This window comes from Chiloscyllium plagiosum, chromosome 36 (assembly GCF_004010195.1).
Source record: "Chiloscyllium plagiosum isolate BGI_BamShark_2017 chromosome 36, ASM401019v2, whole genome shotgun sequence".
Lineage (NCBI taxonomy): Eukaryota > Metazoa > Chordata > Chondrichthyes > Orectolobiformes > Hemiscylliidae > Chiloscyllium > Chiloscyllium plagiosum.
Window position 1 is genome coordinate 38,253,636 of NC_057745.1, and position 26,872 is coordinate 38,280,507.

The 26,872-nt window shown below is 42.8% G+C and overlaps 1 protein-coding gene across 5 annotated transcripts in view; it reads right to left on the bottom strand.

The window, feature by feature from the left end:
* Positions 1–26,872, bottom strand: part of usp2a (ubiquitin specific peptidase 2a) — a 123,088-nt gene that overhangs the window by 6,228 nt on the left and 89,988 nt on the right. For 4 of the 5 annotated variants that reach the window (XM_043677740.1, XM_043677742.1, XM_043677741.1 and 1 more), the window contains 8 exons: positions 13,924–13,974; positions 11,543–11,666; positions 10,909–11,020; positions 10,603–10,713; positions 9,518–9,582; positions 9,261–9,364; positions 7,182–7,262; positions 1,951–2,029 (listed from right to left, as the gene is read on the bottom strand). In XM_043677740.1, coding sequence (XP_043533675.1) covers positions 1,951–2,029; positions 7,182–7,262; positions 9,261–9,364; positions 9,518–9,582; positions 10,603–10,713; positions 10,909–11,020; positions 11,543–11,666; positions 13,924–13,974 — 727 coding nt within the window. Of the gene's footprint in view, positions 1–1,950; positions 2,030–7,181; positions 7,263–9,260; positions 9,365–9,517; positions 9,583–10,602; positions 10,714–10,908; positions 11,021–11,542; positions 11,667–13,923; positions 13,975–21,206; positions 21,403–26,872 lie in introns of those variants that run through there. The other variant, XM_043677743.1, reaches the window with a different exon arrangement.

Genomic DNA, 26,872 nt, shown 5'->3' on the forward strand with positions numbered 1-26,872 from the left:
TTTTGTAAACCCCTATAAGGTCATCCCTCAGCCTCTGACCCTCCAGGGAAAACAGCCCCAGCCTGTTCAGCCTCTCCCTATAGCTCAAATCTTCCAACCCTGGCAACATCCTTGTAAATCTTTTTTGAACCCTTTCAAGTTTCACAACATCTTTCCGATAGGAAGGAGACCAGAATTGCACACAATATTCCAACAGTGGCCTAACCAATGTCCTGTACAGCCCCAACATGACCTCCCAACTCCTGTACTCAATACTCTGACCAATAAAGGAAAGCATACCAAACGCCTTCTTCACTATCCTATCTACCCGCGACACCACTTTCAAGGAGCTATGAACCTGCACTCCAAGGTCTCTGTTCAGCAACACTCCCCAGGACCTTACCATTAAGTGTATAAGTCCTGATTTCCAACTTTCCACCTCACATTTATCCAAATTAAACTCCATCAGCTACTCCTCAGCCCATTGGCCCATCTGGTCTAGATCCTGTTGTAATCGGAGGTAACCTTCTTTGCTGTCCACTACACCTCCAATTTTGGGGTCATCTGCAAACTTACTAACTATACCTCCTATGTTCACATCTAAGTTATTTACATAATGACAAAGTATTTCATATTTTTCCATATTATACTCTATTTGCCCACAACCAACGAATTATCCTTTTGCAGCTTCATGACCTCTTCACTATTTGCTTTCCTATATATCTTTGAGTCATCAACAAAATTTGGCAACCATACTTTCTGTCCCTTCATCCAAATAATTTAAAACCATGAATAGCTGAGGCCTCTGTGGTACACTGCTTGTTATTGTGCCAACTAGCAGTTATTCCTGCTCTCTGCATCCTATTACTGAGCCAGCCTTCTATTCATGAGATTAAGATTCTTCCAGCTTACTGTCACGCAGACTCTACATTCCTTCCACTAATTGTTTTGTTGTACAGGACTTAATTGTTCACCATGCAAACTTAATGTTGAAACTGAGCACAAAGCCACCCACTGGCATAATGGCTACATTGATCAGAAGTGTTTTTTTTTAAAACTTCTGTTGCACAAATTCATGGAAGTGGTGATACTTGCTCATGTAAAATGCTCTGTTGACCTCAAATTACCCTACAAGGGTTGGGGGATCTTAAACTATTTAGCAATATGTGTTGCTAGCTATTTTGTGCTATTATTTTGCAGTAGCAACATGAATAGTGTTTGCCATTAACAGGATACTGTCAAGCCAAATAAGACATTCTATTATCACACAAATGAGCAATGTGGTTTATGCAGTTGTGTGCTTTTGTGATGCCAGGTATATCGGTGATACATCTCAGAAAATGGCACATGTCAAATGGCACAGCCCTTCAACCATTTGCAACAAGCAACAATGGTACCGACTGACCCCAACTAGCTCAAACTTTGCAGTATCCCAAACTAGATGTAATTCTTCAATTGAAGAACATTTGCTAGATAATCATGAAGTAAAGAATTAGACTTGCAATCTAGGATTGTCAGTCGATTTACAATGTGGCACACTTGTCAGTACTGGAAAATACATAATACATAAGATCCTGTTCTTTGAAGAAAGAACATAAACACACTGCACCGGTTTCTACTCAATTGCTGGTTCATTTCTCAGGACACAGCCTTGACCAGAGTCAGTCAACCTGCCTGGTTTAAAATTTAAACAAAGCTCGGCTATTGGCTGTCAATTAACATTGATGATGCATTCTCAATGCTAATGCTGTTACCAAAGTCCACTTGCCAAATAAGCAGCATGCCTTTCAACAGTGCAAGTGTTGGCTTCCCCATTGAATGGATGTTGTTGTGAAATGTTCTGGTGAGTGCATGATAAAAAGCTTTGACAACATGAATAATTTTCCAACAATTCCCTCAATTCCACAATATACATACTAAACAAACACCAAGGTCGTGATTCGAGGTTTCTCAGAGAGCACAGAAGGATACGAAGCACAAGGATCTTTGGGAATTTCTGGATTGTAAATTTCTTGGTACATTTTCTTCGTGTTTTACATCTGTAGCAGGTCTGGAAGACAGAATGAACACAGTTACAGGTAAAAAAATCTAAAGCCCACACCACAGAAACTCAGCACAATTCAGGAAGTTCTTGCCAACTGGAAATCTATGCTGAAATAAAAGGAGGAACCACATGTTGGGTGTAGACAGCAGAGATCAAGTGAATCCCGGAGAAGAGTTCAAGGACAGTAGGAGTATATACTTGACAGGAATAATCAGGAGGGCAAAAAAAAAAGGGACATGGGATAGCTTTCGCAAACAGGGTTAAAGAGAATCCAAAGGGATTCTATAACTACATTAAAGGACAAAAGGGTAACTAGGGAGAGAATTGGGCCCCTTAAAACAAAAAAAAAAATCAGCAAAGCCACCTATGTGTGGAACTGCAGAAGATAGGAGATACTAAATGTGTATTTTGCTTCAGTGTTTACCGTGGAAAATTTAGAACTTGGGGAATAAATAGCAACATCGTGAAAAATGTCCATTTTACAGAGGTGGTGGTACTGGATGTCTTGAAATGCATAAAGATGGATAAATCCCCAGGACCTGATCAGGTGTACCCTAGAACTCTGTGGGAAGCTAGGGAAGTGATTACTGGGCCCCTTGCTGAGATACTTGGATCATCAATAGTCATAGAAGACTAGAGGGGTGCCAGAAGACTGGCATTAACGTGGTGCCAGTGTTTAAAAAAGGTAGTAAGGAAAAGCCAGGGAACTATAGACCTGTGAGCCAGATATCGGTGGTGGGCAAGTTGTTGGAGGGAATCCTGAGGGACAGGATGTACATTTATTTGGAAAGGCAAGGACTGATTACACAGATCGTCAACATGGCTGTGGTGTGTGCAGGAAATTGTGTCTCACAAACTTGATTGAGTTTTCTGCAGTAGTAACAAAGGATTGATGAGGGCAGAGCGGTGGCTGTGATCTATAGGGACTTCAGTAAGGCGTTTGACAAGGTTCCTCCTGGTAGACTGGTTAGATCACAGAATACAGGGAACTAGCCATATGGATACAGAACTGGCTCGAAGGTGGGAAACAGACAATAGTACTGAAGGATTGCTTTTCGGACTAGGGGCCTGTGACCAGTGGTGTGCCACAAGGATCAGTGCTGGGTCCACTGCTTTTTGTCATTTATATAAATAATTTGGATGTGAACATAGGAGGTACAGTTAGCAAGTTTGCAGATGACACCAAAACTGGAGGTATAGTGCACAGCAAAGAAGGTTACCTCAGATTACAATGGGATCTTGATCAGATTGGCCAATGGGCTGAGGAGTGGCAGATGGAGTTTAATTTAGATAAATGTGAAATGCTGCATTTTGGGTAAGCAAATCAGAGCAGGACATTTACACTTAATGGTAAGGTCCTCGGGACTGTTGCTGAACAAAGAGACCTTGGAGTGTGGGTTCATAGCTCCTTGAAAGTAGAGTCGCTGGTAGATAGGATAGTGAAGGCGGTGTTTGGTATGCTTTCTTTTATTGGTCAGAGTATTGAGTACAGGAGTTGGAGGGTCATATTGCATCTGTACAGGGTACTAATTAGGCTACTATTGGAATAGTCCACTCAGTTCTGGTCTCCTTCCTATTAGAAGGATGTTGTGAAACTTGAAAAGGTTCAAAAAAGATTTACAAGGATGTTGCCAGGTTTGGAGGATTTGAGCTATAGGAAGAGGTTGATTAGGCTGGGGCTGTTTTCCCTGGAGTGGAGAGTGTGGTGCTAGAAAAGCACAGCAAGTTAGGTAGCATCTGAGGAGCAGGAGAATCGATGTTTCGGGCACTCTTGACTCTGATCTCCAGCATCTTACATCCTCGCTTTGTTTTCCCTGGGAATGGAGGCTGATGGATGACCTCAGAGGTTTATTAAAACATGAGGGGCATGGATGGGATAAATACGAAGGTCTTTTCCCTGTGGTGGGGGGAGTCCAAAACTAAACGGCATTGGTTTAGGCTGAGAGAGGAAAGTTTTAAAAAGGGACTTAAGGGACAACCTTTATTTCCCCAGAGGGTGGTAAGTGTATGGAAAGAGCTGCCAGAGGAAGTGGTGGATGTTCGTACAATCTCAACGTTTAAAAGGAATTTGGTTGTGCATATGAATAGGAAGGGTTGAGAGATAGGAGCGAAATAATGGCAAATGGGGCTAGATCAGGTTAGGATATCTGGTCGGCATGGACGAGTTGGACCCAAGGGTCTATTTCCGTGCTGTACAGCTCTATGACTCTGTGGACCTTTGGTACAGGGCGAGAGCATTCAACCTTGTTCTGCTACTTAATTAGATAAATGGATGGTGTTTCAGCTCCACATCCCTTGACCAGAGTCTTGAAATACCTCAAGTAGCTTTGTGGGGGTGGGGGAAGGTTTAAATTTCTGTATGCAGCAATCCCTTTTATATATATCCCCAGCTCAAAATGTTAAAATCATCCTTAAAATTGCCATGGAAGAGGAAATGCTTTTCTCAAACAACACTAACGTTTTAAACATCTCAATTAGATCATTCTTTAAAATCTTCTCAACAATTAAGCACAAGCTTATACTATGGAATCCGTCTTCATAATTTACCCTTCTAAACCTGGGATCACTAAATTATTAGCTTTCTCAATAGCAATTCAGTTAAGGGCTTGTCAGAAACAACAGACTGGGAAAAGAGTCAAATTAGTCAGAAAGCTGTGCTCTGATAGGCATGTAGTGAGGCACCCATCGGAGCAAAAAAAATTTAGAAAAAAAAACAAAAAAAAAAAATCTATCCTACAGAGGGAAAAAGTGAAATAAGGGTCCATGGACGTGCAGCACACATTGAACAGAACATGCAAGATGCAAGAAGGGAAAACATTTCAAGGAGTTTACTGTTGATTAAACTCATTCACAGATTTACTTTTACATTTTGTTCTTGGAATGTGGGCAAAGCCCGTTTTTATTGTCAATCCCAAGTTGACCTCCAGAAGGTAACTAACTGTTTTCTTGAACAGCTGCAGTCTTCATGGTCCAGCTAACTCGGTGTTTGCAGAGAGAGGTTTCAGAACTTGGAGACAAAATTACACGTGATACTGCTGGGTGACATCAAAGTTACCTTTTGTCAAAGACAGCTGGCATGTTCCAAAGCAAGTTTGAACACTAATCCTGGTTTCTGTTGGTCATCCACATACCAAGCCCTGTAACATTCTTAGGCAACTAAAAGATTGTTGGTTGTTTTTAAAGTGAATAGTGTTAATCCGATTAATCATGTAACTTGTGCTTTGATCTCTTATTTTTCCTGGGATTGAGCGATTGAATTCTTTTTTAAAAATAAGGAAACAAAGCAGGCTTAAATTTAATCTTCAAAAAAAAAAAACCTTCCATTCAGTGACTAAAGCTTTCACCTTGCCAAATTTCAAGGGATTTACTGTACAGGGTGCACATTCTGGATTTCTTGTTTCAGCCATCAAGATATTCAGCAGAATTTATTTGCAACTTTATTCTACAGGCTACAAATGTTGAGACTTTCCACGAGGGAATCATTCTGATCACCTTGAATAGAACAGAATCCCTCCAGTGTGGGAGCAGGCTATTCTGCCCATTGAAACCACACTGACCTTCCAAACAGCATCCCATCCAGATCCATATCCCATCTCTATTTTCTATGTCCAATCCACTGAACCTGCACATCTTTGGACAGGGCTGACCACTAGGTCACCGTGCTTTTTTTTTCAAAGCAGTGGCTTGTAGGAGGTTGTATGTTCAGTATTCAGTGAGTTTAGCTTTCAGATCAATCCTATTTCTTAAGGCTGAAGACAAGGCAAATGACAAAGCTGATGTATTAACATCTATCTTCAACCATCAGTGCCAAATGGACGATCCATCCCAACCCCTTCCAGTGGCCCCCCGCATCACAGGCATCAATCTTCAGCCCAACTGGATTCACTCCACGTGATAAAGGAACAGCTCAAGATACTGGATACAAACAAAGTCATGGGCCTGGATAATATTCCAATAATTGTACTGAAAAACTGTGCTCCAGAATTAACTATGACCCCAGCCCCAAGCTGTTCCAGTACAGTTACAACACTGGCACCATGGAAAAAAAATGTCCAGCGCATGAAAAGCAGGACAAATCCATCCCAGCTCATTACCACCCTGCCAGTCTCCTACCTCTCAGGAGCAAAGCAAATGAAATTGAGACAGTGCTATCAAGTGGCATTGGCTTAGCAATAACCTGCTCACTGATGCTCAGTTCCGGTTCTAACAGGGCCACTCAGCTCATGATTTCATTACAGCCTTAGTCCAAAAGATTCGAACCACAGAGGGACACAGCCCTTGACATCAAAGGTCTGTGAGTGCGCGTGGGGCATCAAAGGCCCAAGCAGGACATAGGTCAATGGGTATCAGGGAAAAGCTCTCATGGTTGGAGACATACCTAACACAGAGAAAGACGATTGTGATAGATGATTAACCTCCATCATGGTCACAGGACATCTCTGCTGGAGATCCCCAGGATAGTGTCCCAGGTCCAACCATAGGATTCATACAATGTGGAAACATGTCACTCAGCCCATTGAGTGCACACCAATCCCCTGAACAGCATCTCACCAAGACTCACCCACTCAGTGTAACTGTTTCCCTGGCCAATCCATCTAGCCTATACATCCCTGAACACGATGGGCAATTTAGCATGGCCAACCCACTTAAGCTGCACATCTTTGGACTGTGGGAGGAAACCCATGTAGACACGGGGAGAGTGTGCAAACTCCACACAGATAGACAGTCTGCCCGAGGCTGGAATCAAACCCGGGTCCCTGGCACTGAGGTAGCAGTGCTAACCACTAAGCCATCGTGCTACAGGGATCAGTGCTCAGGCCATAAATATTTACAACGTATTGGTGACTTGAAAGAGGAAAGTGAATGTATTATAGCCAAGTTTACGAATGCTCCAACATAAAAGACACAGGTGGGGATGTTCACTGATAATTTCACAACATTCTGCACCATTCATGACTGAAGTAGCCTGTGTCCATATGCCAACTTCCAGGCTGGGATTGGCATGTGGCTTCGGACTTTTGCACCAGAATGAGGAAATTACCACAAACAAGAGAGACGCTGGTTTTTAAAACTGCCATGTGTATTATTAATAAGCATTTTCCACACAAGTATTGACAGATCTTTCAAGTGACCATCAAAACAGAAAACATCAACTTACTGGCTTTTCTTCGCCATCCAGAACATCCTCTTTTGTGAAGAGTCTTATACAATCCATTAGTGAAACTTCACCATAACCTTTCTGTAAAAGCAGTAATAGCTAGGAATTAATAAGCAACAAACATTTGAACTGTTGATAACAATAAGACATTGTTAAGACCATAAGAAATAGGAGTGGAATAAGGCCATTCGGCCCATAGAGTCCACTCTGCCATTCAATCATGCCTGATGGGCATTTCAACGCCATTTACCCACACTCTCCCCGTATCCCTTAATTCCTTGAGAGGTCAAGAATTTCTCAACCTCGGCCTTGAAGACATTTAACATCCTGGCCTCCACTATACTCAGTGGCAATGAATTCCACAGGGCCACCACTCTGGCTGAAGAAAGGTCTCCTCATTTCCGTTTTAAATTACCCCCTCTAATTCTAATTCTTGTTTTTGGAAACCAACTTATTTTTGAGATGGAGTTGGGTATGGAGGGATTTGGATCACACTGGCCTTTGCATCCAGATCCTTGCCCTTAATTTCAATTGATATACAAGGAACATGCGCAAAATATTTTTAGCTAAAAACAAAAAAAAAAACTGGCAAAGCAGCAGAGCTTAAGGTACTGCAGCATGCTATTAAAAGAAATGTTGTGATGGCAACAGAAAAATCTAATTAGTCATAACACTATTATTCCCTTTCACACTGAAGGAATTGGCAGCTCTAAAACATTAAAGCAAGGCTAAAGCCGTTAAAACAGATCTGCAAGCTCCAAACAAGATTATTAAAAGCCAACAAAAGAATATATAATGAATGCTAGAAATCTGAAGTGGAAGAAAACAGTGCTGGAAATACTCAGCAAGCCTGGTATTAACTACTGACAGAGAAATTAGAGCAAACATTTCAAATCAAGGTCCCTTCCAGGTCAAGAAAGAATCTGTTCTGAAGAAATAATGTCCTTTTCCTGAAACGTTCACTTTGTCTCTTTCCACAGGGGTTTGCTGGTAATAGGAGGCATTTCAGCACCCGCTCCCATGACACAAACTCCCAAATTAAAATTTCCTACAGCTGGAGTTCACTCCTATTTTTGTGTCATACCAGAGATGGTCAGCACAGTTTATATTAGATTTCAGAAATTATAACAAAAAGTTCAGGGCAAGTTTAAATCCCAACAGGTTCATGACAGAAATTCTAAATAAAAACCAGCCCCAATACAAGTGAATCTCAAATGTCATAGGTAACCAGCTGATTCGTTATAACTGAAAAAGGAACACTTGCTTCTGACCTGCTTTGGCTGAAGAATGATTCCAGTCCAACACAACATTTTGGGAAAGAGGAGTTGGACAGAGGTTTGTCGGAGGTTGGTGGAGTGTATTTTCAGGATGGTCACCTGGAACTAGTGGTGTGCTTGGACCACAAATATTTACAATATTAAACAAGTTGAATGAGGAAAGTGAGTGCATAATAGCCGGGTTTACAAACGATACCAAAAATAGCTAGGAATGCAAGTATGAGGATCACACAAAGTCTGTAGTGGGATATAGTTGGGTTAAACGAGCAGACAATAACTTGGCAAATGGATTATAATGTAGGGAAATGTGAGTCATGCACTTTGACAGGAAGAATAGAGGTGATGATCATTATTTAAACAGAGGAAGATTGCAGAAAGCTATATAGAAGAGAGATTTCAGAATCCTTGTTCATGAATCATAAAATGTCAGCATCCAAGTTTAACAGGTGAAATGGGCTATTAGACTTTATCTCAACTGGAATGGATTTGGAAGTAGGAAGACTTTGCTAAAACTGTACAAAGTACTAGTTAGACCACAGCTAGAATAATGAAGTGTTTTGGGCCCCCCCCCCCCATTTGTGGAGAACTGCACTGGCATTGGAGGTAGTCTAGAAAAGAATCAGGAGGCTGAGATGAGTTATGAAGCAGAGGTTGATTGAAATAGATTGGGCCTGTACTCATGGGAATTACAAGAATGAGAGGCACCTTATTGAAACATACAGAGGAGCTGGTGTTTACACTGTAGAAATACAGGAGTAAATCAAGATGGCTGCTGACATCAGCTGTAATTTTGGTAGCGCACCTTTGAAATGGGCAGTGACAAATCCCAGAAGGGGTCAAACACTGTGGAACAATAGCCACATTCACTGCAGGTCAGGGAACTTTTCAACTGGCCCACAAAATGATCTGAAAGGAAAGAGGAAAAAAAAAATCTGTTAGGTTGTAATTGATGTGGAAAAAATAGATTAGGTATACTCAATTTTCCCTGATATTGTAATTCTGATCTGCACAATTGCATGTGGCTGCGTTCATGTGAAAACCCAAGTGTATTGCGCTCACCTACAATCCAACTGTCCTCTCTCTCCAGGTATTTCTTCCACATTCTTCTCCCCTTTTCATTGTCCCTGGAAGTGGGGATGAAAATTTAAATCAAGTGCCAACACAAGACAACATAAAAATGATTTCAGCTTGTTGTGTAACAAAATACCACCCGCAATTGGAGATTTTCCTAATGCGTTAATTAATTGGAAATATTTGCCAATGCCAAACTTGAAAATGACTTTTTCATATTAAAAAGGAGCCACACAAAGTCAGTCAGGAACACTGACATATAGCAGAATGAGTGGGGGAAAGTCTGATCCAAGCAACACCTCTGTTCTACACAACAACAGAACCCTTCCAGACATTAGCTACAATAATCAGGGTTACAAAGGCAGAGGACTATCACACAGTCATTTCAGTTAGCAGTTTTTAAAAAAAAAAATTCACAAAGTTGATTCTAGAACATTGTTGGGCAATGATTGGACACAGGTTCAGCTAAACTATGGGGTACATTTGGAGCACCACTGTGGCTCAGTGGTTAGCACTGCTGCCTCAGCACCAGAGACTGGGTTCAATTCCAGTCTCTGGCCGCTGTGTGGAGTTTGCACATTCTCCCAGTGTCTGCGTGGGTTTGCTCCGGGTGCTCTGGTTTCCTCCCACAGTCCAAAGATGTGCAGTTCAGGTGAATTGGCCATGCTAAATTGTCCATAGTATTAGGTCCATTAGTCAGAAGGAAATATAAGGTAGGAGAATGGGTCTGGGTGGATTACTCTTCAGAGGGTCAGTGTGGACTTGTTGGCCTGAAGGGCCTGTTTCCACACTCTAGGGATTCGAATTCTAATTGTCTGAAGGAGAGTGGGAATAAGCTCATGTGAGCCATTAACACCAATGAATAATCGGTTCTTGTGATGTAAATTCTAAGAAAGTTGAAACGCAGGGAAATAAAAAGGTCGCATCTCTCAGAGTCAGAATCAGAGTCAAAAAGTAAGATTGTAAACTTGAAACCTGCATTGAATGAAAACACTGCTCAAACCAAACTGCTTGAAGCAACGTGCACACCAGCAGCTCTGACTGATAAACACTGGCAGATTGTTAACACTTACGGAAGATGGTCCAAGTCCTCCACGATAGCCTTGGAACGCACTGACACTCTGTTCACTTCGTTATGAAGCCCATCCAGCAAGAAACGTAAAAACTCCTGGGCATCCTGTTGACTAAGTGAGCAATAAAATTTCAAAAGGTCAGATAATGACTAACCAATAATCCTACATTTACACAGCTTTCACCATCACCCAAGACCTTCAATACAAGGGATTGAATAAGTCCTGGGGTGGGGTCTGCTGGTGCCAGGAACCATACCAACAGGTTTCAGTCTCAAAATTATTACTGATATTTTGGACAGGACTTACTTGTATCCGACAAATCGTGGAGCGTATTTTTGAATTTGTGTTTTGAACTCTGAAGGACTGATGGGATCATGGCTGGAGGATGTCCACATGGCCTGGAGAAGGTTTGCAAATTCTACAGGAGCAAAAATTGACAAATGAACTTTAGTGGTCTTGGTCAATGCAGGTTGAACAACATGTTATTTTCACTATCATAAAGTCATTCAGCACATTATTAATTACACTGCCTTGGTAACTAACTCCTGTTGTAGTGGTTAGTTGACAGAGGTTAAAAGGTTGATCAGACATACACTTTTCTAGCCAGATACTTGTTCTGTATCCACACACAAGCCTAGAGTTCTTAATATATCATCCGTTCCCAACTTCCATTTGGTCTCAAGACATTCCTGCCAGACCCTACTAGATAATGGTAAAACATTAGTGCCATTTTATAATAACAGTATTCCAGATGATGTAAACATGGTGATATATTGGAGAGATCACACAAAAGCTAAGAATATTTTATTGTCTTTGGTAGAGGGTTGGGGGCGGCGGTGATGGTGGTGGGATGGGGGATACGGGGATGGAAGCACTGGATTCACTGTTAGAGACCGAATGACCTGGCCATAGTTCTTGATCAATAGCTATGAGCACTGACCCTCCATGAGTGCGGTGTTGGTGCGGCCCCGGTTGTTCAGATCTCGCCAATACGTGTTCTGAATACAATAATCTCTCAGCTCCCAGGTGTTACTCAAACACTGCAGAATGGAGTTCATGAAACACTACAGCAACAACAAAAAAGAGAGAAACAGGAATGTTAATGACCACACTTCAGGCAAACGAGACAAGGGGAGCAGATGAAATTCAGAAACTGGTAGGAATGCAAGTAACTGGAGACCAGCGCTTATGTGCAGCAGGATTTGGAGGCTCCTGACTATTTAACAAAGCAACAAGCCTGTAGCTGTCAAAACTACCATAGTCAGCGTGGTTTTCACTCTTAAGGACAGATTAACAAATCTAAAAACAAAAGCCAAACTGGCTCTTTCAAACAGCAGTGTTTATGGTCTGCAGTTGACTTGATTTATTGTTGGTAAAAACAATGACTGCAGATGCTGGAAACCAGATTCTGGATTAGTGGTGCTGGAAGAGCACAGCAGTTCAGGCAGCGTCCGAGGGGCAGTAAAATCGACGTTTCGGGCAAAAGCCCTTCATCAGGAAGGAATAAAGGCAGAGAGCCTGAAGCGTGGAGAGATAAGCTAAAGGAGGGTGGGGATGGGGAGAAAGTAGCATAGAGTACAATGGGTGAGTGGGGGAGGGGATGACAGTGATAGGTCAGGGAGGAGAGGGTGGAGTGAGGGGGAGTTGAAATGTTGGGGCACGGGGCGGTTTGGTTGATTGGTGTGGGTGTCTCGGAGATGTTCCCTAAAGCGCTCTGCTCGGAGGCGCCCAGTCTCCCCAATGTAGAGGAGACCGCATCGGGAGCAACGGATACAATAAATGATATTAGTGGATGTGCAGGTAAAACTTTGATGGGCGTTCTGTCCTTGTTGCGGTTGGTGGGGTTGGGTCTGAGGGCGGAGGTGCGGGATGTAGACGAGATGTGTTGGAGGGCATCTTTAACCACGTGGGAAGGGAAATTGCGGTCTCTAAAGAAGGAGGCCATCTGGTGTGTTCTGTGGTGGAACTGGTCCTCCTGGGAGCAGATACGGCAGAGGAATTGGGAATATGGGATGGCATTTTTGCAAGAGGTAGAGTGGGAAGAGGTGTAATCCAGGTAGCTGTGGGAGTCGGTGGGTTTGTAAAAAATGTCAGTGTCAAGTCGATCGTCAGTAATGGAGATGATTTATTGTCGTCATGTACCAAAATACAGTGAACAAGTGTTGTTCTGCAAACTCTACAGGCAGAGTGCTGCTGAATTAAGGAGGCAGAACATTACTGCTGGAATAAATTCCAGGGCTTAGGAACATGTGCCCCTCTCTCACATTATCCTGTTGTTGTGCCTTCTCTCGATTCCCCATCTCCTATCCTTTGGAATCAGCCTAGTGACTTGGCTAAAACAACTATCTGCTGAATCAGAAGATCCTAACGAATGGACAGAGCTCCAGCTGGGAATTCTGGACTCCTCGCACCCAAATTAATTCTGGGAGCTCAAAGTCATGGAACGAAGTTAAGGTTCCTTCAGGCAGAACCCGAGACAATATCAACTGTGCTGTGACTGACTTTTCTTCACTCTTTCTACAACTTCTAGCCCATCTGTCCCTGGGGACTTGCTTTGTTTAAACACAGATTAAAACGAACAGACCTTACAGCTCAGCTTGTTTATAAAACAAGTGTAAAGCCAGGTGTCGAATGGAGGTGTATGTTTGCAAATCCCATACCACTATTCCCACAACACAGGAACACCCATCAGCTGTTTAACCAACACACAGTGTTTTGGGTTTGATTCACAAGCTCTCTTGTACTTTCACTGCCTCTATCAAAACAACAGCACTGATGAGAGAATACTTCAACTACACATCAATTTCTGATACAATGTGCTTCACTCCATTTCATAACCATAATAATAATTCTTAAATGCACAACCAGCAGATATATTTCCCAGCATCTACTTTATGTTAGCTTGGGAGCACAGCGTGGATCAATAACCAATTCTGTGTCCCAGAGGACCATGAGAGGGGGCAGGGGGACAGAAATCAACCAAAGCTCCTGTTTCTGATCACTTCAGTAACCCTGGCTGGAAAACAAGAGTATTTCAGTTCAGAACAAGATTATTTAGGTTGTGATGCTCTCATAGTGCAATATGTTCAACATGTTCTCTCTGTTCCCACTCTTGACTATTTTTTTGGGCGGGGGGTGGGGGGGGGAAAGAAAAGAGGTGAGAAGGCAAATAGAGGTCAGACAAGCCCTACACCACTCTAAAGGGGCACAAAGCCCCTTTAAACCATAATAAAATACTTGTAAGACTCATTCTTAACTAAATGCCTATTCATGAACATTATCTACAAGTTGAGATAAATAGTCTTTTGAAGAGAGACTCACAGTGTTGCCCAGATTTCGAAGGCCCACAAGACCCTGGCTGGTTTTAGAATTCTGAAAAAAAACAAGAAAAAAAAAATTAAACAAATGTTCTAAATATTGATATATAAATCATTTTCTAGAGTTGGTGTGGACTTTTGAATTAGTTGAAACTAAACCCTGAGGCACAGCTGGAGTAAATATGAGCAATGCTACTTAGCCCAGCTCCAAATCAAACAGAGGAAACTTCAGGGAGCATACTTCGACATGGATCATGGAGAATTGCACCTACCCTCCCCACACACAAATACAAAATCAGGAAGGCAATGAGCTTGTGGTATTGTTGCTGGACTGTTAATCCAGAGACTCAGGTAATGTTCTGGGGAGCCAGGTTTGAATTCTGCCAAGGCAGATGGTGGAATTGGAACGAAGAATCTAATGATGACCATTAATCCATTGTCAATTGTTGGAAAAACTCATCTGGTTCACTAATGTCCTTTAGGGAAGGAAACTGCCATCCTTACCTGGTCTGGCCTACATGGGATTCCAGACCCACAGCAATGAGGTTGACTCTTAATTGCCCCCTGGATGATTAGCGATGGGTAATCATTGCTGACCTAGCCAGTGACACTCATCTGTAAATGAAGTATTTTTTAAAAAAGTAACAAGAATTTGATTCCTCATTGTCCAGTGCTCTGTCTGGAAAGGTACATCCAGGAGATTGAACATGGTCAGCAAGCAATCATTCCTCCTGTTCCTCATGTACTTACTTACACTGGATATAACTATCCAGCAACTCCACTGTTAAAAGAGATTTATTAGTAATGATCACAGCACTGAACAATGCCCCAAATTGCTTTTCAATTCGTTTCTGAAGCCCAAGCATTATTTTGCTAGTTTTTCCATACGTAGTTATTTTTCAGATGTTCCTAAGTTTCTCATGGTATTGCCAGAAGTTTGAAGAACTCTGCATTCATTCTGTGTTCTGTGGATAAAAAGATTCCACTGGAGACAGTAGATGGAGCCTTTACTTTATTGATATCACCCTAAAAAGAGACAGTGGCAGTGTCCCTGAGCCAAGAGACCTAGGATCAACTCCCACCTCGTGGAGAGGTATGGTATAAGACAGCTGTCCAGGCGGATTAAAAAAAATGTGCAAAAACACCTCCAACCATGCAGCACCCCCCCTCAGTACTGCACAGAGTGACAGGCTAAATTGTGCACTCAGGCCTCTGCAGTGATAATCAATCCATGATGAAACAAACTGGAGGAGAGAATGATCTATTTTTCCTACCACCAGGAAAAGGGAGGTGGTGACATAATAGTCATATCACTGAGCTAACTAACACCAGTTGAAATTGAAATTTGGAATTGAAAGTTAAATCAGTAATTGTGGCCACTACCAATTGTCATTAAAACTATAGGAGTTCCTAATGTCCTTTTGGGGTGGAAACCTGCTATCCTTAGCTGGAGAGTCCAGACCCGGAGCAACAGGACTCTTAATTGGATGGTCAAAGCAACATGAAGCTCTGTCACAGACACCAATATCGGCAGAAATGGATTTTTAAAATCCCAACAAAAGCCATCTATTTGAAGTGTCAACAACTCGTACAACCACACAACTGACTATAAATGGAGAATGCAGCCCAGTCCCAATCACTCCAAACCTGTTCCCAAGATTCCAAAGCACGAGGTTCCCAGTATTGGGAAATGCAGGAGCTACAGCACGTAATCCAGGAAACTGGATTCAGTGACCCAGGAACCAAAGACTGAGAAACTACTGAAACATCTCAGGAAGCAGCTCCCAGCAGGAGGCGATATTGCATCTGCTCACTTTAATTCCATTTATGATCTTCTGTTCAAAATGTAAGCACTATTACTGTTGTCTCATACTCCCCCAAATTGGAAATTTTAAACACACCTCTATAACCAGCCAAGTAAAACTCCACTGTTTCAATGAAATAAGCTCCAGAAATCCCAGGTTTCAAAACAGGAATCTTCACATTGCGACCCTCTGTCCCCAAGCGTTCTAATCTCTCAATAGGCTACTGCCACCTAATTGTTTGTGCGTCTTGGCATCTCACTCTGCAGCCATTCTTTCAAATAACAATCATTCACAGGCTGTAAACAAGCGGGCCATCATAGTTGAGCCAAATCTCTCTCCAGCCAGTATCTGCACACTTTCTGCAGCGGAGGCCACTGCAGGGAGATCAGGAGGGAAAAAAAAGCCCTGCCAGTGTATTCACTCTCGCTACCCTGGAGTGCTGCAACTAACTGTAACTGGGACAGCTTACACTGGTCCACACCTGCTTTAAACCCAATTTCAAACCCACAGTCCAAATTAGGCCATTCACATTCTTGCCTGAACTGTATTAAAAAACACAATGACTAAACCAGTCAAACCCAGGTTGTAAGAGAAAAAATAAAATCACTGAAAAAATTAAAAATTTGCATTTCTAGATATTTTTGTAGTTAAGTTGTTCTCGATGTTATTACACATCTTTGGAACAGTTCGGACTTGAGCCCAGGCCTCCTTGTAGCATTTATACCCATGTGCCACAAGAACCCCCCCTCCCCCAGGTTTGCACTTCTATTGGGACCTTCATGACCTCAAGATGTCAGAAAGCATTTTATTGCCAACCGTGTACTTTTGAAGTCACTTTTATCATGTTGCAAATGCAGTCCATTTGTACAGCAAGATCCCATAAACAGAAAGGAGACCACATAGGCTGTCTTATTGTTGCTGGTAGAGGATAAATATTGGCCAGGACTATCAGGATAACTCTTTCTCTTCTTGCAAACTGTGACAGGATCTATTCCTGGCCCAGAGAGCACAAGTGTCTTTGGTTTAAATGGTTCATCTGAAAGAAAACCATGCCAACATTGCTGCATTCCCTCAGTACTACACTGGAATATCAGCCTCAAACTTTGTACCAAAGATCTTCACTTGAAGATGTGATTTTGATTCAGCCGAGTGCACTACTAAAAAAGCAACATTTTAAGCCTGAACTGCTCCAGCAGGCTCTCTCTGTCTGACAGTTTATGATAATTCTGATTTTGAAAGCCTCACTATTTTGAATCCCGTTACTGGGGACACTTCCTGGCATATTTCAGCAACTTGAAAGTAATATTCCGCAACACATCCTGACATCTCAGTGCTTTGTAAAAATGATGCAGAGGCAAAAGTATCTCTTCAGAAGTTACATTAGTGTTATGGAATTTATTGTTGAGTGAACACTTTTGGAGAGAGTTGACTTGAGCCATTGACAGTGAAGGGTCTTTTGCAATTAAAAAGCACTGGGCTCATCTTAACCCTGTTCCCAAATGAACATAAAACTGCACAGAACACTGGGTTATACAAAGATGTACAGATCAAGCTATAGCTCAGTGTCAATAGTTTGACCTGAAATGCAAGGTCATGGGTTCTAATCCCACTCCAGAAATGCAAACATGAAACCTAGACTGATGCTCTGACAGTCTGGGAGGGGTCTTTACTGTCAGAGCAGACCAACCTTTGCATGAGACATTAAATCAAAACCATGGATCTCACTACATTTTACACTCCAATCCATTTGATCATCTACCTATCTTAAGTCTGTATGATTTCTTCAGTTGCATCCTCTCTCCCTTCAGGTTTGGTGTACCTGTCCACAGTTACACCAGTCAAGGTACTGCAGTGGTTTACTACTGCTTTCTGTAGTGGTTCACCAACATCCTCCCTGTTCTTAATGCCAACCATTAGCAAATGCTGGAAACGGTTGTAAGTTGATACTCAACCTTTTAAGCCACACTACAACATACCTTCCTCAACCATCAAGTCCTCTGGTAGATCTTGAACCAGGAACACCCAGCTTAGAGGCAAATACACTACACACAAGAGCTTCAAATTTAGTCTTATTAATCTTCAAATAAACCTTGCAGTAACCATTCTTTACTCACACCCACCGGTACTACAAACCCAACTTGTATCATGAATCAAAAATCAGACCAAGCACACCGTTAAACTTTCTGCAGCTTCTTGCATTTCATTAAGTTCTTATCCAAACTGGGACTATTCTGCAACCACCGCATTGTTGTATAAAGGGGAGTGACAATGAAAACCTGAGAGAAACATCAATTTTATTTCTCATTTAAAATGACACCTGAGAACACACATTGCAGTTTGAATCCCCATTTGCTCTCCATTCATTGCACCCTATCAACTAACATCCTTTAGTCCTTTAACATATGAGGAACGGCTGAGGATACTGGGATTGTATTCGTTGGAGTTTAGAAGATTAAGGGGAGACTTAATAGAGACGTACAAAATAATACATGGCTTGGAAAAGGTGGATGCTAGGAAATTGTTTCAGTTAAACGAGGAGACTAGGACCCGTGGACACAGCCTTAGAATTAGAGAGGGTCATTTCAGAACAGAAATGCGGAGACATTTCTACAGCCAGAGAGTGGTGGGCCTGTGGAATTCATTGCCACGGAGTGCAGTGGAAGCCGGGACGCTAAATGTCTTCAAGGCTGAGATTGATAGATTCTTGTTGTCTAGAGGAATTAAGGGCTACGGGGGGAACGCTGGTAAGTGGAGCTGAAATGCGCATCAGCCATGATTGAATGGCGGAGTGGACTCGATGGGCCGAATGGCCTTACTTCCACTCCTATGTCTTATGGTCTTTCTCACTCCAGTTTACATAACTTCCTCTTAGTGCACCAGTTATTCATCTCAGAGAGCCCCTTTGATAAGGAGTTCCACATTCTCTTCCACTTTCAAGAGGAAAAGTTTCTAGAAAAAAAAGGTGCGTAGTACAATTCTTAGGAGGTCACTGACCTGAACCGTTTGGCAACGTCTGGAGAGACAATGAGCATTTCCAGCGTCTTTTCCTGGTGATATTTAACTGGTTTGCATAGATTGGGGTAATGACAGCCTGGGGAAATTAGACTGTATAGAAATAACCTAGAGGCAAAATCAGATAGAAATTTGAGGGAGTTGATGATTGAGGCAAATGAGCAGCCAGTCAGGTAATGTACAGACTCTGTCCAAAGTCACGAGTCCAGGCTGATCAACAACATTTCACAGCAAGAATTGGGTTTGGAAAATTGTCACGTGCACAGAAACAAAATTGCTGGGGCAGTCACTGGCTCATTTAAGGGCAATGGGGGAAGCGGGTGGAAGAGGAGTCACACCCACAGTTTTGGATTGAAACAGGGTCTCAGTGACCAGATTTGTTCAGTCAAACTTAATCAGAGTCTTATACTAGAGGAGCTACTGCTTGCTTTTTTTAAAAAAAAAGCCAATACCCATTCCTCTCTGCAAAGGCCAGATAACTGAGCAGGCGGAGGACAGAAATAGCCGCGTTCATGTAGAGTGCCATCCCGCTGAGAATAGCGACAAACATCGGGCCTTTTGCGATAATCAGCGGCTGTAATGACGTCTCGGAGACAGTGACGTGAAGCGGCTGTTGCTCTGGCTCCCAGCTCCCTCTGATATTACACCATTCAGCTACATGTACGTTTGCTTCCCCTGCAGATTGCCGCGTAAAGGCAAATTAAATCAGCTATTAAACATGGCGGGGGAAGGGTTCTTATTTAGATCAGTGTGCAAAACAAAGAGATTTGCAAACCCAGTCACTGCCACTTACAACACCCACGTTTACAATCGCTCTGATTTTCTAAGCTATTAGACCTCATTGCCAAATGCACAAGATCCTGCAGAATTACCCCAAGAAAAACTGGGAACTACTCCCTGGCGCCTTGCCAACAATCACACCTCAAATCATCAACAGAAATCGATTTATCTCGTTTCTGGGTTAATGTGTGCAAACCGATCACTGTTTCCTGCATTACAATAAATAAGTACACTGCAAAATATCCCGAGGTCATGAAACTCCCGTGTGGATGTCTCCCATTTTCATTTATTTGGGATGGAACTGGCAAAGATTGATGGAGATTCTGCTGCATCTCCTTTCAGAGACTCATTCTGAAGTGTGTAGTGTGGATGGGATCAGTGACAGCTCACGGTTTAAATGCTATGCCTTGTCATCTGGACTAACTGAAGATAGCGTTTTGGCGAGGAACTGGATCCAGCGAGTATCCAGTTTGTCAAGTAGGACCTCGAATATCAGGAACAATACCCTGACCCAGCACTCAAACAAGCTGAAAACAATCACTTGTACATTTACTCAAATTACCAGCCCAGACAGAAATGTGATTAGCAATCCTTCAGATGAACCCAGCGGTAAGATCATCAAGCATCCCTTTTCGAAGGGTCCCGGCAAACTGGCACTTTTGAGGCTCACAGCTTCCCAAAGCCTCAGAGACCCCATTCAAATTTGAACTTCATAATAAAACAAAGGGGCAGCGTGAGTGGAGGGGGAAAGAGATGAATGAAAAACAGGAGAGATAGAGAACGGAAGGAAACAGGTGAGACAAGAGGTTACAGAACAGGAGAGAAACAGGCGAACATGGATGGAGAGGGAGAAAGGGAAAGGGGGGTGGTTACATTAAAAGAGGTCAGGAAATTTGGATCCAAGACAAAAGTGTATTGGTTCCCCCACCCCCCTCACTGAGCTGTAACCATGGATTTAGTTACTCGGCATTCAAAGGTTCATGTCATTATTAGTCTGGTTTACCAATAGAAAAAAATGATATTCCAGCTGGTACGTGGAATTAGCCCCGAGGTCTCCTGAAAGTAGTGTGGCCCACACCAAAACAGCAACTCCTCCCTCCCTCCCTCAGCACATTAATCCCAGCAGCTGGGACAGACACTGGCAGAGGGAGCCAGGAGGTACATCCCACAGAAGCGCTCTCTCTCTCACACACACACACACACGATTCACTCCCACACTGGTATTATACAGAACTCCAAATGAATACTGCCACCCCCTCCTGAAGGCGGATGATGGAAGTTGCCCCAATTAGTATCACGGGCATTTCACGATGAGCTCCGTGACACACGCAGCGAGTCCACAGCTTGGCTCGTTTTGTAAAATTAAAGTACAGTTGATTGATTGAAGTCGATACAGGTCCCTCCCCCGCTTCTCAGAGTTCACTTGTAGCCCAGGGTGGTTAGTAAATTCAGGGCAGACACAGATTAGCAATCCGAGAGCGGGAGACGGGGTTTTTAAAGCTGTACATTATGAAACATTCCATCACAACCCTCCACCTCTTCCCTCCGACCCCCTACTTCAGCCAGTGACCCTATCATTCTTCCCCATTGTCCTCTCTCCCAGGCAGGGACACAGCCTAACTCACCAGAGGCCGAGTCAGGGGCTAGTCAGCTCGGGCCGGGCCGAGCGGCAGGGCCGGAATCTCCTTACCTTCGCCTGGTTGATGAGGAGCCCCACGAAGGTGGAGACGATCATGGAGCCCGAGACGCTGGGGGTCTTCCTGCGCAGCTCCTTGTTAAAGAGAGTGAGGAGCGGCTCCTCAGAGACAGTCACGGTGTAAGACTGCCGCATGCTGGGCATAGCTCCGGGGGCTGCTACAACACTCCACTGGCCAGCTCCGAGCCCGGCCCCGAGCTGCTTTTATAGCCAAGCCAGAGCTGCCTCACACGTCAGGTCCCGCGTGTGCGAGGGGAAGGAGGAGTTTAGTTTGTGTTTAACACACTCTGCTCCAGCACCTCTCTCACCACAAGCCATATACTCAAAACAAAACACACCCGACACTGCCTGGACAGAGTCACTCCAGTGTGAGGACTCAATCATTCAAATATAATGTGAACATTTCCTTCCCAAATAACATCTTGGATGCGTTTCCTGACACTGATATTGTCAATAATAGTTTCTAACTTCAATCACCACCTGTAAAGGCGACCACTAGCCCTGGTTACTCACCCTACGTTAACTTTAATGATTATCTCCAAGTCATGAATGTCACTAGGACATTGTCACATCACCCACTGTACTATTGACAAGGGGGGACCTGGTAACTCCAATAATATTTTGTGATATGGTTTATCATTAGATGAAGCAAAATATAAAAGATAAAGATTTGCATTTATATAGCACCTTTCACAATATCCATTTTTTGATAATGTCCACCATAGGAGGGTGTTAGCAAAATTAAAGCACCTCCTAAAGGGAGGTTTTTTTCCGATCTACACCCCCCAGAACATTTTACAGATTCTCACTTTATTCTCACATTGGCAGGTTATGACTAATGGGGTATTACAAGGAACATGGTGGCTCAGTGGTTAGCATTGCTGCCTCACAGCGCCAGGGACCCAGGTTTGATTCTACCTCCGGTGACTGTCTGTGTGGAGTTTGCACATTCTCTCCATGTCAGTGTGGGTTTCCTCCCACAGTCCAAAGATGTGCAGGTCAGGTGAACTGGCCATGCTAAATTATCCATAGTGTTAGGTGCATTAGTCAGAGGGAAGTGGCTCTGGGTGGGTTACTCTTCAGAAGATCGGTGTGGACTTGTTGGGCCAAAGGGCCTGTTTCCACACTGTAGGGAATCTAATCTACCTGAGTCCCAGCTGTTCACAATATATGTCAATTTGGAAGTGGGGATCCTATGCAATATTTCCAAATTTTCAAATGATACAAAGCTAAGTGGGCAAGTGTGTTATGAGGAAGATAGAAAGGAGCTTCAGGACTAAGTGGACAAAATCAGTGAATGGATAAGAAGATGTGGATCGGATATAATGTGGTAAAATATGAGGATGTCTACTTGGTAATGGAAACAGATACAGGGGGGTTTTCTTGAATGATAGGATGATAAGTATAAATGCACAAAAGGACCTTGGTGTCTTTGTTTATAAGTCACTGAAGACTAACTTGTAGCTGTGGTAAGCTATACATTTAATGGAATGTTAGCCTTTCTACAAGAAGATTTGAATACAGGAATGGTGAAGTCTTGATTTAGATTAGATTAGATTAGATTAGATTACAGTGTGGAAACAGGCCCCTCGGCCCAACAAGTCCACACCGACTCGCTGAAGTGAAATCCACCCATACCCCTACATTTACCCCTTACCAACACTACAGGCAATTTAGCATGGCCAATTCACCTGACCCTGCACATCTTTGGATGGTGGGAGGAAACCGGAGCACCCGGAGGAAACCCACGCAGACACGGGGAGAACGTGCAAACTCCACACAGTCAGTCGCCTGAGGCGGGAATTGAACCTGGGTCTCTGGCGCTGAGAGGCAGCAGTGCTAACCACTGTGCCACCGTGCCACCCGTGCTGCAATTGTACAGGCATTAGTGAGACCACATGTGGAGCACTATGTGCAGTGTTCATCTCCTTATCTCAGAAGGGATTTAATGCCATACAGCACAATGAATGTTCATTTGAGTTGTTCTCAGGATAGCAGGTCTGTCCTATAATGAAAGGCTGATAAACCTGGGTCGACTTTCTCTAGAGGTTTGAAGAATGACAGGTGATTTCATTGAAACATACAAAATACTTACAAGGAAGAAACAAAGTTGGTGCAGGTAAGATGTTTCCCTTGGTTGAGAATTCCAGAACCAGGGACAACTTTAAAAATGAGGAGAATGCCATTTATAACTGAGATGAGATGACATTTGTTTACTCAGAGGGTTGTGAATCTTTGGAATTCTATCCTCCAGAGGGCTATGGAGGCTCAGTCTTTGAATATGCTTAAATATGAGGTAGACAGATTTCTGATTACAAATGGGGTAAAGAGTTACGGGATAATGTGGGTAAAAGGCATGAGTGTTCGATCAGCCATGAGTAATGGACGCCAGAACACATTCACTGTGCCTAATTTTATTCCAAACTGCTTAAGAGCCAAAAGAAATTTTAAAATGTGATGATTCCAGCTTTGTAGGAAACACAGTAGTCAATCTGCACATAGCAAGATCTGCCAAGTTACTCTGGTTGAGGAGTAAAGAACAGCTAGGTCACCATGGGGAGCTCTACCTCAAATAATACCATGAAATGTTTATCTCTACCTCAGAGGATGATGGCTGGGGCAGCTGATTCATATCTCATCAGAGAGGTAACACTTCTGACAGTACAGCAATACTGCAATGCTGGTGTCAACCTGAAACATAAGTTCAAGTCCCTGGGGTAGGTCTGAACCTGCAATTTTCTGATTTAAAAGTTTTTCTTTATTTGAATGAACATTAGGCTTTAAAACTAAACAACTGAAATCCAGAGCCATATTGGCAAAACAGTAACAGAAAAAACTGGAAATATTCAGCAGGTCAGCCGGTCAGTTAATGTTTCAAGTTTAAGGGTTCTGAGGAAGAGTCTTAGAAATATGGAACTGACTAGGTGTAGTTTCAATGTCTCCATGGAAACTGCCTGACTGCGCAACAGTTCCAAATTCTTCGGTATCTGTGTTTTTATTTCCAGCAGTTATAGTGTGTTGTTTCACTTGGTGACAATACAGTGATGCAGCTGCTGCCTGTCTTGACACTGTGCACTTTCTGCCCTTTAGCTGAGTTTCATGTGAGAGCCAATACAAGGAGCTTCAAATCTTCCACACTTCAGATACCACATCTCCTCATTTAAGAGATTGCAGCCTAAAAGGTTGTTTTTATTAATTCACAGGATCTAAGTGTCACTGAGGTTTTGCCCATCCCTAATTGCCCAGAGCACAGTTGAGAGTCAACTACATTGTTGTAGGTTGGTTTCACATGTTGGCCAGAATGGGTGAAGATAACAGATTTCCTTCTCTAAAACACATTGCTGATAATTATAAAACCCATCTTATTCACCAATGGTCACAGGATTGCCATTAGGGTTTTTTTTAATTGATAAACAAATTGCTACAAGTAGCAGCTCAGGATTGTAAAAAAAGCAGAAAGAGCACTGGACTTCATTTCTAGAGAGTCAGTCAGAAAAGCAGTGCAATCATATTAAATTCTTACCGAAGCTTAGTACTTGGAGCACTGTACACAATTCTAGTATCCACCTTAGAGGCGTTATTGCACTGAAAACAATGGAACATAGGGGCAGGAAACTTTGTTGCAGCTGTACAGGGCTTTAGTGAGCCCTTTCCTTATTTGAAAAAAGATATATTTACATAAGATATTATTCAGAGAAGAATCACTTGACTCCTTCCTGGAATGAAGGATGTATTGTATGAAGAGTAGTTAGACAACTTGGGTGTGTATCCATTGGAGATGAAAGACAGATGATCTTTTGAAACGTATCAATCAGAGGAGAGTTGATTGTGGAGAAAACAGGAGGATGTCTCATTTTATGGGAGAGATAGAACTAGGGAACACGATTTAAAAACAGGTTTTCTTTTTCAGATAGAGGTGAGGAGATTACTTTTCCCTCAGAGGTTGTTAGTCTGTGGAATTCTGTTCCTCAGAAAGCCATGGAGACTGTGTCACTGAAGTTATTCAAGACAGTCAGATTAAATTGTTGATAAACAAGGGAGTCACCGATAATGGGGCATGGATATGAAAGTGGAACTGAAGCCACAATTGGTTTAGTTATCATCTTTTATCAAATGACAGAGCAATCTCAAATGGCCAAATGACCTGCTGCTCTGAAATTCTATGTTCCTGTGATATATCTTGATTTATCTGAAGCACATCCCAGTGAGTGAGTGACATTTGATACTGAAGACTCAGAGATATACAGCATGGCAACACACCCTTTGGTCTAACACATCCATGCTGACCAGATATCCTAACCCAATCTAGTCCCATTTGCCAGCACTTGGCCCATACCCCTCTAGGTCCTTCCTATTCATATACCCATCCAAATGCCTTTTAAATGTTGCAGTTGTACCAGCCTCCACCACTTCCTCTGGCAGCTCATTCCATACACGTACCACCCTCTGCATGAAAAAGTTGCCCCTTAGGTCATTTATAAATTTTTTCCTCTCTCACCCTAAACCTATGTCCTCTAGTTCTGGACCCCCTCACCTAAGGGAAAGGACCTTGTCTATTTATCCTATTCATGCTCCTCATGATTTTATAAACCTCTATAAAGTCACCCCTCAGCCTCCGACGTTCCAGGGAAAACAGCCCCAGCCTGTTCAGCCTCTCCCTGTAGCTCAAATCCTCCAACCCTGGCAACATCCTTGTAAATTGTTTCTGAACCCTTTCAAGTTTCACAACATCTTTCCAATAGGAAGGAGACCAGAATTGCACGCAATATTCCAACAGTGGCCTAACCAATGTCCTGTACTCAATACTCTTGCAAACCAGTTTTCTTTTGAATCCAGTCAATTCACTAAAACAAGCAAAGTCATCATTTCTTCTGTGGATGCAGAGTCTGTTTATTCAACACAGAAGTGACTAAGAAAGCAAATTTTTGGTAACTTTTCACAAACACAGTACACTTTAAAGTGCCATGCAGCTAATGAAGTACTTTCGGAAGTGTGGTCATTGTTATCATGTAGGAAACAATGAAAGCCAGTGTGCACAGAGCATTATTTCACTAACAGCAATGTGTGATGCTGTCAGGTTAAGGCTGGCACACCACAGAAGGCTGCTTTTCTTGTAAAATATCTTTTACATCCACCCAAACAAGTAAATGGAGCTCAAAGTTTGTGAGAAGATTTGTAGCTCAGGTGCTCGTTGTTGTGGTTCTGCAGTCCTTGGGAATTTGTGTTGCAGACGTTTCGTCCCCTGTCTAGGTGACATCCTCAGTGCTTGGGAGCCTCCTGTGAAGCGCTTCTGTGATCTTTCCTCCGCCATTTGCAGTGGTTTGAAACTGCCGCTTCTGGTTCTCAGTTCCAGCTGTCCATTGCAGTGGTCGGTATATTGGGTCCAGGTCGATGTGCTTATTGGGTCGATGTGCTTATTGATTGAATCTGTGGATGAGTGCCATGCCTCTAGGAATTCCTTGGCTGTACTCTGTTTGGCTAGTCCTATAATAGTAGTGTTGTCCCAATCGAATTCGTGTTGCTTGTCATCTGCGTGTGTGGCTACTAAGGATAGCTGGTCGTGTTGTTTCATGGCTAGCTGGTGTTCATGGATGCAGATCGTTAGCTGTCTTCCTGTTTGTCCTATGTAGTGTTTTGTGCAGTCCTTGCATGGGATTTTG